The sequence below is a fragment of the Python bivittatus genome, unplaced genomic scaffold (assembly GCF_059951505.1).
Source record: "Python bivittatus isolate LINGU-HERP-01145 unplaced genomic scaffold, Pbiv_v1 ctg000340_np1212, whole genome shotgun sequence".
NCBI classification, from domain to species: domain Eukaryota; kingdom Metazoa; phylum Chordata; class Lepidosauria; order Squamata; family Pythonidae; genus Python; species Python bivittatus.
Genome location: NW_028277056.1, coordinates 7752799 through 7765338, shown reverse-complemented (window position 1 = coordinate 7765338; position 12540 = coordinate 7752799). Strand labels below are relative to the sequence as shown.

The 12540-nt window shown below is 40.2% G+C and overlaps 1 protein-coding gene across 8 annotated transcripts in view; it reads left to right on the top strand.

Moving 5' to 3' along the window:
* The window catches only part of RAB30 (RAB30, member RAS oncogene family), a 50647-nt gene that overhangs the window by 29226 nt on the left and 8881 nt on the right, over positions 1 to 12540 (top strand). For all 8 annotated transcript variants that reach the window (XM_088140507.1, XM_088140511.1, XM_088140513.1 and 5 more), the window contains 2 exons: positions 3085 to 3185; positions 8343 to 8426. In XM_088140507.1, coding sequence (XP_087996633.1) covers positions 3093 to 3185; positions 8343 to 8426 — 177 coding nt within the window. In that variant the 5' untranslated portion in view covers positions 3085 to 3092. The remainder of the gene's footprint in view (positions 1 to 3084; positions 3186 to 8342; positions 8427 to 12540) is intronic.

Here is a 12540-nt window from a genome sequence, read left to right as displayed (position 1 = left end):
GTTGGATCTCATAGTAAGCTCCTCATGCGAAGTAAGCTGTCTTGTGGTGAGTCAGGGGTGTCGGCAAGGGTTGGTCAAAAAAGTCAAGATGGTGGCTGTGATGGTGCGATCGAAGCTCTGCCTGTTTTGTATGTGCACCACACATAACACACCTACATACCTGCATTTTCCCATCTTAAGACTCCTCCATCGGTTTTGGCATCCTTCATAAACATTCTGCCAAGGTACCCCATTTCATCTGCTTGCTGTAATTTTGGGCCATTCATGTATAACTTGCAATTCTCCACTCCATTTTCCCTTGTCAAAAATATCTCGGACTTCGATACGTTCATTTTCAGATCCGCTCTCCTTGTTACATCACCGCTCTTGTTTGTTGCAGATTCTCATGCAAACAACACACGAAAGGACACCTGCATTCACTCCCTAACCAACACACTCTTAATTCACCACAAAGATTCTTTACACGTATCCACAAATTCATTAAACAACCTAGGTGGTATCATACATCCTAACCGTTGCTCAGCGATGAACCATTCACAAAGCACTTCATTTATTCATATATATGGTTTACTTACATCCTTACAGAACATGTTCTGTTCTGATCACATTGAACAGCCCATCTTCATGTTCATATTCACTCAAAACATTCTTAGTTCTTGCTCATTCACTTTATCATTGAATTGATTGATTGTGGGCCCTCAAGTATAAATTCTCTTTCTCCCATTCATACGTTTCTCATTGACCTTCTGAAGAACAAGAATCTGGCTGTATTCCCCCAGCTGGACTGCACTTCCTAACTCGTGCCCCTTGTCACCTTTTCATCGGAATTCCACTAAATATCTTGCAAGAATTCTTAATAATAATAAAACAAAATTACCATAAGTCAGTTGCAAAAGGCAGCTTTACTTGGAACAGCTTATATCCTGCGACAATACCTTAACACCATCAGACAACATCTGCCTATCCCAGGTCCTTGGGAAGGACTCGATAGGTGGATTAAAAATGTCAAATCCAGTCTAAACATCTGCCTGACTGTGCGACCAACCACCCTCCTCCTCCTCCTCCTCCTCAATAAATGAATCCCTTTGTAGCTTTTGCATTTCACAAAGCCTCAGAGGGGAGACCAAGCTATCTATAGGAGACATTTAGCAGCAAAAGCAACTGAACAATGCATCTTAAATATTACTGTTGAGGAGCTACACCATAAAGAGGACTCTTGTCCCCATGTCCCACTTGTGGCCTTCACCAAATCCTCTGCTTATCTTTTGTGGCCAGCAGGAAGCCGGCATTGATGGCACTTGACCTGATCTCTTGGAACTCTTTTTGCATTCTTAAATTATCAAATTAACTTCCTTCATTTAGTAGAGTAAACATAGGGCCTCATTCCAAACCATTCCACAAGTTAGCTGCAATTAAGAACAAATATTGAACAAAATGGAGTCGTCTGAGTTCATGTGTGCGTTTGTACCTCGAGTAATCCGAATGGCATTGAACTTCCGTTTGATATAAAACAGCACGTGTTGTTTAGTATTTTCTCACAGGGTTGGTTTGGTGGATTTTTTTTCCCCCCAGAATAAATGTAGGGTCTTTAAAAAAAAAAACCCTCTGAAAGGCGAGAATGGACTGTTGAATTGTGCCTTCTCCTTCCACTTTCTTCTTATAGCATCTCATGTCAACGTCCCTTATTTCTTCTACCGAAGACAAAGACTCGGCAAACAGAAACAGATGGGATGATCTTTTCATGGGTTCATCTCAGGTGCCTTGAATGAAAAGTATTGATCCATCTCATTGTTGCAAATACTGAAACTACCCTTTGGATGGGTCTGTCTTTATGAGGGGGTCTGAGGGCAGTACTCTCCAATATGCTTTTCTCCCCAGAGTCCCCTGAATACGAGAGAAGAAAAAGAAAAATTAATTTGAGCCACTCCAGCCACCTCCATGTTGTGCTGGTGAAACACCTTCCTTTATGAATGGTGTTGGAAGAAGGATAAATCAAAGTCTTTCTCAGGTTTTTTGAAATAAGATGCAATCTGTGTCAAAACTTTCTCTCTGGGCCTCTCTAGCTGGGAATTCTTAGCTATCAGAAGAAAGAAATGGTTGGCTTAAAGCAGAGTTGCATGACTTGTTCAGAGGCAAGCATTGGTGAATCGCCCTTCCCAATACATTTGATTATCATTCATTTATGTTGATGTGTAATTAAAATGAAACACAGTTGATAGGATTTGGGTCATGCTAATTCTTACCTTTAAAGCCCTACATGGCTTGTCCCTGATAGATTCTCCTAGCACTTTTCTACCCACTCTCGGCATTCTTCTGGGAGGTGATACTGGGGTCCCCACCCCATTTGAAGTAAAGAGAAGACTGTCTATCTGTGAGTGATTGAGTTAAATCCTGCCCTTATTTGGCACAGCTCAAGGTGGCATACATAATGTTTCTTCCTCCTGTTTTCCCCACAACAACAAGCCTGTGTGGTGGGTTGGACTGAGGGAAAGGGACTGATCCAAGATCACCCAGCAGACTTCCACACCCATGGGAGGACTAGAACTCACATCCTCCCGTTTTTAGCCTGGTACATTCACCACTACACCAAAGCCTGTTGATTTTGCATTTGCTTTGATGATGGGGATTTGATGGTTGTTTAAATTTTTATTCTATCTAGTTTTACTCGAGGCTCTGCTGTATTGGAAGTAGGGGACGATACAAGGTTGTTGTTTTTTTTGCATGAATCAAATTTCCTTTTCTGTTGCATTAAAAAATTGGGCACTGCACCTTCACCTTGGTTCCTGAGCAGATCGACCCACTGATGCTAGTTAAATATATCCATTCACAAATGGTGTGAATGGATATGCTATAATTTATAGACTTCAGTGAACGTTGCAATGTTGCTGGAAAGTGCCAATCTGCAGTGGCCTTTGTCCTGACACTTGAAGGAGCAAAGTCTATTAGTCATCAAGAAAAGTCACCAGATCTTTCCCCTAAGCCTTTTGCTTCTAATCCTGTAACATTTTCAGGCATTTTCAGTTAGAAGCCTAATATCGCTCCTTTTGGATTTATTCTGTTATCTTCTTTTCCTTTTTCTTTCAGCTTGGTAAATGAGTATGGAAGATTATGACTTTCTCTTCAAAATAGTTTTAATTGGGAACGCTGGTGTGGGGAAGACCTGCTTAGTTCGACGGTTTACACAGGTAAGGTGTCAACATGGAACATAGCCTCACATCCTTGTAAGAATTTCTTTGTATAAGAAAAAAAGGATAGAATATGATATGAACCCAATACACTTTAGAGCAATGTTTCTCAACCTCACCAACTTTAAGACGTGTGGACTTCAACTCTCAGAATTCCCCAGCCAGCATGGCTGGCTGGGGAATTCTGGGAGTTGAAGTCCACACGTCTTAAAGTTGGCAAGGTTGAGAAACACTGCTTTAGACCTTAGCAGTGGAGATGTTACAACCCTGGAGGATTTGAGCCATTTGCTTCTGATGGGAGGCAATAGATAGAATGTGTATATTATTTAAAGGTTGCATGTGAAACTGCCCTGAGAGCTTGAATTAAAAAATCGACAGATTCTCAGAGCTTCGTTAGTGTGATGTAGCAAATCAAGCCTTTGTAAATCATGTTCTCTGAACTGGTTCATGACTGGCTTGCAAAAACCAAGCGTGTCTTAAATGGAATGAAAAGGAAAATGAATGATGGGTGTGGATGTTTTTTGCTACAGAGAAGATGTTCTGGTTTGTTAAACTATAGTGTGTACCATCTAGCCTAGAATATTGGATATCTGTGGGATTGTCTTTCTCCAGTTATGTGTGCCTGTCCTGTTTAATCCAGGAGGGCTGGCATGCTCCAGGTCCCATGGATAGAGTTAAATAATCTTGGGGAGCCTCAGAGACATAGCTTTTTAATGGCCTCCCTGCCCTTCGGAATAGCATCCCCCCCTCAAAGCCACATGGTCCCACCATGTTCTGAACTCCTGAATGTCTTCTAGAACTGCTTTGGCAGCTTATAAATTGGGTCAATTAATAAAAACTGGATGCCCAATTCTCTATAGTCAATATTAGCAAACTTGTTGTTGTTCAGTCGTTAAGTCATGTCCGACTCTTCGTGACCCCATGAACCATATTGCGCCAGGCCTTCCTGTCCTTCAGTGCCTCCCTGAGTTTGCTCAGTTTCATGCTCATTGCTTCAGTGATGCTCTCTAACCATCTCATCCTCTGCCGTCCCCTTCTCCTTTTGCCTTCAATCTTTCTCAGCATCAGGGTCTTTTCCAAAGAGTCCTCTCTTCGCATTAGGTGACCAAAGTATCTGAGCTTGAGCTTCATTATCAATCCTTCCAATGAGCAGTCAGGGTTGATTTCCTTTAAGATTGACTGGTTTGACCTCCTAGCAGTCCAAGGGACTCTTAAGAATCTTCTCCAGCACCACAATTCAAAGGCATCAATTCTTCGGCGCTCAGCCTTCTTTATGGTCCAGCTCTCACAGCCATACATTGCTACTAGAAAAACCATAGCTTTGACTATGCGGATCTTTGTTGGCAAAGTGATGTCTCTGCTTTTTAATATGCTACCTAGGTTTGCCATAGCTTTCCTCCCAAGGAGCAAACGTCTTTTAATTTTATGGCTGCAGTCTCCGTCTGTGGTGAACTTGGAGCCCAAATATATGAAGTCTATTACTGCTTCCATTTCTACCCCTTCTATTTGCCAGGAATTGATGGGTCCAGATGCCATGATCTTAGTTTTTTTAATGTTGAGTTTCAAGCCAGCTTTCGCACTCTCCTCTTTCACCCTCATCAAGAGGCTCTTTAGTTCTTCTTCACTTTCTGCCATTAGGGTGGTATCGTCTGCATATCTGAGGTTGTTGATGATTCTCCCTGCAATCTTAATTCCAGCTTGTGATTCTTCCAGCCTGGCATTTCTCATGATGTACTCTGCATGTAGGTTAAATAAGCAGGGTGACAGTATACAGCCTTGTCGTACTCCTTTCCCTATTTTGAACCAGTCAGTTGTTCCATGACCGGTTCTAACTGTTGCTTCTTGGCCCGCATACAGATTTCTCAGGAGACAGGTAAGATGGTCAGGTACCCCCATCTCTTTAAGAATTTGCCATAGTTTGTTGTGATCCACACAATCGAAGGCTTTTGCATAGTCAATGAAGCAGAAGTAGATGTTTTTCTGGAACTCTCGTGCTTTCTCCATGATCTAGCGAATGTTGGCAATTTGATCTCTAGTTCCTCTGCCTCTTCGAAACCTAGCTTGTACATCCGGTAATTCTCGGTTCACGTACTGCTGAAGCCTAGCTTGTAGGATTTTGAGCATAACCTTGCTAGCATGTGAAATGAGTGCAATTGTGCGATAGTTTGAGCATTCTTTGGCATTGCCCTTCTTTGGAATTGGAACGTAAACTGACCTTTTCCAATCCCGTGGCCACTGTTGCGTTTTCCAAACTTGCTGGCATATTGAGTGCAGCACTTTAACAGCATCATCTTTTAGTATTTTAAATAACTCAGCTGGAATACTGTCATCTCCGCTAGCTTTGTTGTTAGCAATGCTTCCTAAGGCCCACTTGACTTCACTCTCTAGGATGTCTGGCTCAAGGTCAGTGACCACACCAGCATGGACATCAGGGACATTAAGATCTTTCTTGTATAGTTCTTCTGTGTATTCTTGCCACCTCTTCTTAATCTCTTCTGCTTCTGTTAGGTCCCTGCCTTTTTTGTCCTTTATCATCCCCATCTTTGCACTTAACGTTCCTTTGATATCTCCAATTTTCTTGAAGAGATCTCTAGTCTTCCCCATTCTATTGTTTTCCTCAATTTCTTTGCATTGTTCATTTAAGAAGGCCTTCTTATCTCTCCTTGCTATTCTCTGGAAATCTGCATTCAGTTGCTTATATCTTTCCCTTTCAGCCTTGCTTTTCGCATTCCTTCTTTCCACAGCTATTTGTAAAGCCTCATCAGACAGCCATTTTGCTTTCTTGCATTTCTTTTTCTTTGGGATGGTTTTAGTTGCTCCCTCCTGTACAATGTTATGGACCTCCGTCCATAGTTCTTCAGGCACTCTGTCTACCAGATCTAATCCCCTAAATCTATTCATCACCTTCACTGTGTACTCACAAGGAATATGATCTAAGTCATACCTGAGTAGTCTAGTGGTTTTCCCTACATTCTTCAATTAAAGACTAAATTTTGCAGTAAGAAGCTCATGATCTGAGCCACAGTCAGCTCCTGGTCTTGTTTTTGCTGTCTGTATAGAGCTTCTCCATCTTTGGCTGCAAAGTATGTAATCAATCTGGTTTCGGTATTGACCATCTGGTGATGTCCATGTGTAGAGTCGTCTCTTGTGTTGTTGGAAAAGAGTGTTTGCTATGACTAGCTTGTTCTCTTGACAGAACTCTATTAGCCTTTGCCCTGCTTCATTTTGTACTCCAAGGCCAAACTTGCCTGTTATTCCGATTACTCCTTGACTTCCTACTTTAGCATTCCAATCCCCTATGATGAAAAGGACATCTTTTTTTGGTGCTAGTTCTAGAAGGTGTTGTAGGTCTTCATAGAAGCGGTCAACTTCAGCTTCTTCAGCATCAGTGGTTGGGGCATAGACTTGGATGACTGTGATATTGAATGGTTTGCCTTGGATACGCACTGAAATCATTCTGTCGTTTTTGAGGTTGTACCCCATTACTGCCTTTCCCACTCTCTTATTGACTATGAGAGCTACTCCATTTCTTCTAAGGGCTTCTTGCCCACAGAAGTAGATATAATGGTCACCTGAATTAAATTCACCCATTCCCGTCCATTTTAATTCGCTGATTCCCAAGATGTCGATGTTCAACCTTGTCATCTTGTCATCATTAGCAAACTATAGTTGGCCAACTTGCATTTTTTACTAATTATTTTTTAAGTGTACACTACCCAGAGTCACTACAGAGTTGGGCGACCTTATAAATTTAATAAATAAATTAACAAATTAAGGTCAAACCAGCTGGCCTTTTGGACTGATCCAACCTCAGGACTTTTGTTTTTAAATCTGGCATCAAACTTTCTCAGGGCAGGCTCCGTTTCATGGAACTAATTAAAAAAGCTGGGTGTCTATTCCCACTTACTGTTTTGAGTACCTGATCAAAACCACACTGTAGTAGTAGTAATCATTGTTTTATTTTTCATGTGCCTGTAGCCAGCCGCAATGCAAAGTAATAAATTACAGCATCAAAAATTAATACAGTTGCTCGCTCAAATCCATTTTCAGATCACAGCTAAAATACAGAGCCTCTCTAACCTCAATGGCTCGTAACGTTTAAAGCAATCATTAAAACCCATACTGAAGTAACACGACATTTCTGCAGAGAGGATTAATACTTAAACCAGCTTCACAAAGGCCTCTAACAGACAAAACATTTTTAGCGCCTTTTAAAATTTTGATGGATCAGGCTCCGGGTGTAATTCTGGGGGATGCTGGTGCTGAGAGTCTGGCACTAGATAGGAAAAAAGCTCTCAATTGTGACCTCGATATTTTAGTGCAAGGAAGTCCCAGTTGGTTTGCAGTAGGTGAATGAGTTGAGCACACAAGCATGAGCAGGTTTTCAAAAATTCTATTCTATTCTATTCTATTCTATTCTATTCTATTCTATTCTATTCTATTCTATTCTATTCTATTCTATTCTATTCTATTCTATTCTATTCTATTCTATTCTATTCTATTCTATTCTATTCTATTCTATTCTATTCTATTCTATTCTATTCTATTCTATTCTATTCTATTCTACCCAAGACAATGTACATAGTGCTTCCTCCTCCTGTTTTCCCCCATGGAGTAGGTTGGATTGAGAGAAAGTGACTGGTCCAAAGTCCCCCAGAAAGCAGGAAGCCCCCAAAACCTGAGTCTCCCCAATCCAAATCCAACAATAAGCCTGTGAGGTAGGCTGGGTTGAGAAAGAGTGACTGGCCCAAAGTCACCCAGTGAGCTTGTATGGCTGAGTGGGGACTCTAATGTGGGACTCCCTGTTCCTACTTCAGTACCTGACCCATCACTGCACCATACCAGTTCTCAGATAATTAGGTGTGGCCATGTACAAGATCTGAAGAGTTAACACCAGTAAGTGAAACTGGTGACTTCCATGAATCCCAGTCCCATAGGGATTGGTGATAAACAAGGAGGGCTAATTCAGGGACAATGCAGAAGATGGCAGACTATGCTGTTCTGGTCCTGTACCAGGGGACAGAGAGAGAGATCATGTAATCCACCCAATGGACTATTGTGCTAATCCAAACCTGAAACAATAATGATATCCCAAATGTTGATCACCTCTAGAGCTGAAAGTGTTGTATGAATATTTTTCTTTCTTTCTTTCTTAAGGGACTTTTTCCGCCCGGGCAAGGAGCCACAATTGGGGTTGACTTTATGATTAAGACAGTGGAGATAAACGGTGAGAAAATAAAGGTAAGCCCTCGCTTGATGAGCCCTCCGTTTATGTTCCAAATTTGTGTGCTGCAACTCATGACAACTTCAGGAAACGTGTTATGCTTCCCATGTGGAACTTAGTCTCATTTTTGCAGAACCTGGTTGCCACACGTACGCACATGTACCTCGAACCTGGGATCTAGTTGACATCAGTTATAAGAAAGCATTCTGTATCACGTGAGTTCACATTGTTCAATTATATGAGCCTTTTCTGTTACTCTTAAGAGTCCCCTGGACTGCTAGGAGGTCAAACCAGTCAATCTTAAAGGAAATCAACCCTGACTGCTCATTGGAAGGATTGATAATGAAGCTCAAGCTCAGATACTTTGGTCACCTAATGCGAAGAGAGGACTCTTTGGAAAAGACCCTGATGCTGGGAAAGATTGAAGGCAAAAGGAGAAGGGGACGGCAGAGGATGAGATGGTTAGAGAGCATCACTGAAGCAGTGAGCATGAAACTGAGCAAACTCAGGGAGGCAGTGAAGGACAGGAAGGCCTGGCGCAATATGGTTCATGGGGTCACGAAGAGTCGGACACTGAACGACTGAATGAACAAATTTCTGTTACAGTCATTGAATGACATATTGCTCCTCTTATCCCTTCTGCTCATTTTCCCAATTTGGGGAGGACCTGGAAGACTGGGGTTATGCCCCTCGTTCTCTTCCCTGGTGCTTCTCCTCTGCAAATCGATTTCCCCGTCTTTGGCTGTGGGGTTGAACCTGGACCCCTAGTATTTGCCACTGGAATGCTAAGTCTAGCCTTAGCTGATGATCTGGATTTGGGAAAGGACTGTGTGCTGTTAGAACCCAGCAAACATAAATAGTTTAAGTTATAGGCACACCATCTGTGAGTTACCTGTGGTGAAGGTGCTTGGACTAGGAGTGGAGAAGGACTGGTTCTGGTTCCCTCTCAGCTAAAGAGGCTCCCTGGAGTACTTTGGTTCAGCACTTCCTACTCAGCCCCAGAACCAGGGTGTGGTAGTGGTGAAGATGCTGGAGTAGGAATGGGAGACCCAGGTTCTGGTCCTCAGTCAGCCTCAGTAGCCCCCGGGGGGCTTTAGACCGATCACTGTCTCTCCATCTTGTTATGAAGATAAAATAGAGATAATCAAATAAACCATCAAACTTCGTAGAAAAAGTAGATTATAAATCTAACAAACAACCATAAAGCATTCAACATTAAACTAGAATTTGCTTCATTAAGGTTGGCTCATTAGACCACAATTGACTGGGATCACACAACACACTAATCCTATATCAAAGAATCCACATTATGGTTTAAGATGTGGTATGAACCTTGCCTAGGAGAAACAACTCTAGGTTGGATCCAGATGTCCTCATGGTTGTTATGAGGATGATGAAGACGTTGTGCACCCTTGGCGTAATTGTATGAACAGAAGCATTTGCTATAAAAAGTAAAAATACTGAAATCAGCAGCAACAATTAATTTTTCTCTAATCAAGAATGTTTTCAGGCATAGCATTTTCAGAAAACGTTCTTTTTTTTTTTTTTAATGTTTTTTTTTTATTTTTACAACAAACACAAAACAAACATGAACAAACAAAAACATAAAAAGGCATAAAAAAGCATCTTCCATTTTATACCGTGTGTCAACCAGTTAAACTCGTTGGTGCCCCTTTCATAATCTTAGATTCTCATATCATCTATTCAAAATATACTTGTATACTTATCAATTAACAATTATTAATCATTCATAGCTAATCTATAAAATCATATATTACAAAAAATTTTAACTTTCAATAGGATTAGTAATACATTTCCATCTATCTATTATATGTGTATATATATAATAATTAATATCAAATTTCTATTATAAAATTTCCTAATCTATTAGATTACTATATTTTCTCATCTAATCATTAATAAAAGCAAATCTCGTGTCAAATAAAATTACTTATCTTCTTACTCTAGTTTCAAATCTCAGTTTAACTCATCTCTGCACATTCCATAATTTTCAATAACTTCCTCCTGCATAGGTACTTTTTAATTTTTCCAGTTCTTAAGAGTTACAGTTCTAACCAATATCAGTTACAGTATCAATTACAGTTCTAACCAGGTTACAGTTCTAACCAAATTCTTCACTACATGTTATACAATTTTTAACTATATATCTCAGATTTATACTTTATTCTAGCGCTTGCATAATTTTGAGTTCACCCTTTTCATTCAATATGCCAAGATATCTAACTGTTCATTCCTTTTTCTATATTATTGGATAAGAGAAAGCAATAATAAATGTCCTTTTGAACATTCTGCTTTTGGAAGCTTCTATCAGTTCCATCATTATTGTATTCCCCTGATTTTTTCTTTAAACATCTCCAGTAGTTTCTTTCAATATTGTTTTACTTCTTCTTTTTGTGCATTCTCTTAGTACAATTTTCCATTATGATCTTGTATAATCTTTTTCTCACCCTCAGTGCCAAGAACAAATCTGTCTCTCTTCATTTATCAGTTGATTAACCCTTTTAATTCTCAGATTATAGGCCTCACAATAATTCTGTTTAATGTTTCTGATTTCTTGTACTATTTCTTCCTTTTCCAATGATCCCGGTTTATATTTAATTAAGTCCATTTTAGCTTTAATATCTTTTTTTCTTTTTCTTTTCTTTTTTTTTTTGAGAATTTCTGCAGCTCTTCTTCCAATTTTTTATAGTCATCCTCAATAGTTTAAAGATCTTTTTCTGCATTGTGTTTCTCATATAGTCTGTTATCTTGATAAACCTTCATTGAGTCAAAGGATTCTTTATCTTTGTTCTTGCCAAAAATAAGAGAAAAAAAGAAGCAAAAGGAGAGAGAAAAAAAAAAAGAAAAATAAAAAGAAAAGGAAAAGAAGAGAAAGGCTAAGCCTCTTTAAAAAAAAAAAAAAAAAATCCATCTGAGGGGGGAATAGAGAGCAAAGCAGAGCTTCTAGCAGAAAAAAGAGCTACTGCCACTAATCAAGGCTCTTGTGACTAGCTCAAACTTTCCATCTTAATATTTTCAAAATCGCTTTCAACTCACTTTCTTGTTTATAGTTACGGATGGCACCTGTATAAACATGCACATCCCACTATCTTTTTAGAAAGCACAAAGTCCTTGAGCGTGCGTCACAATGAAAAAAGAAAGCACTAAATCGAGCCTCTAGATGGCAGTGCAACTTTCTTTCATTTACTTTCTCTTAACTCCACTTTCCCCATTTCAAAGTCAAAAAAATATAAATTTCTTATAACAATAAAGAAATCTTAGTAAAAAAAAAGGCTTAAAATAAAGAGTTATTGAATATTAAAAAGAGAAAGCCAATCCAGTTAAAAATATTTTTTTTTTAAAAGAAAAACATCTTATCAATTCCACTAAAAAGGGAAAGTTGAAAAGAAAAATTTTCTCCCCCTTCTTTTTTTTTAATAGGGTTCAATCTCGCCGCTTAATCCACTTTTCTTCACTTTTAAAAATCTCTTTAAGTTACTTAAGGTGTTCTCTAAGAATAGTTGCATAGTAAAAGTCCATCTCACCCAGTTGACACCCCTCTCTTCCATCTTCCTTTGGAGCTGTCCCGGCTTTCGCAGCCATTTTTGGCTGCCTCTCCTCCGTCGGCTTCAAGAGCTTCTCCTGGGATCGATCTGGGACTTGCGGCGTCCCTGAGATCCGCGGGACGCGCCCTTTGCATTCGCCATCTCTACGGGACGGCTTAGGTCCATCGGGACCGTCCGGGGGAGGAGATATCAGCTGCGATCCTGGGAGCCCAGGATCCCCCGCCGTATCGCCGCGACGCCAGCTCCGCCCTCTCCAGAAAACGTTCTTGTTGGGAGAGTCAAGTTTGTTGAAAAAAAAAAAAAACTTCAGTGGAAGATTGGGATCCTTTTATATATAGCTGTCTAAAGCAGTGTTTCTCAACCTTGGCCGCTTTAAGCTGGGTGGACTTCAACTCCCAGAATTCCCCAGCCAGCATGGCTGGCTGAGGAATTCTGGGAGTTGAAGTCCACCCAACTTAAAGCGGCCAAGGTTGAGAAACACTGGTCTAAAATATGGAGTTTCCAGAATAAATCTCCTAAATAAGTAATAGGCAAAGAAAAGGAGACTGAGACAGAAAGTGGTTCC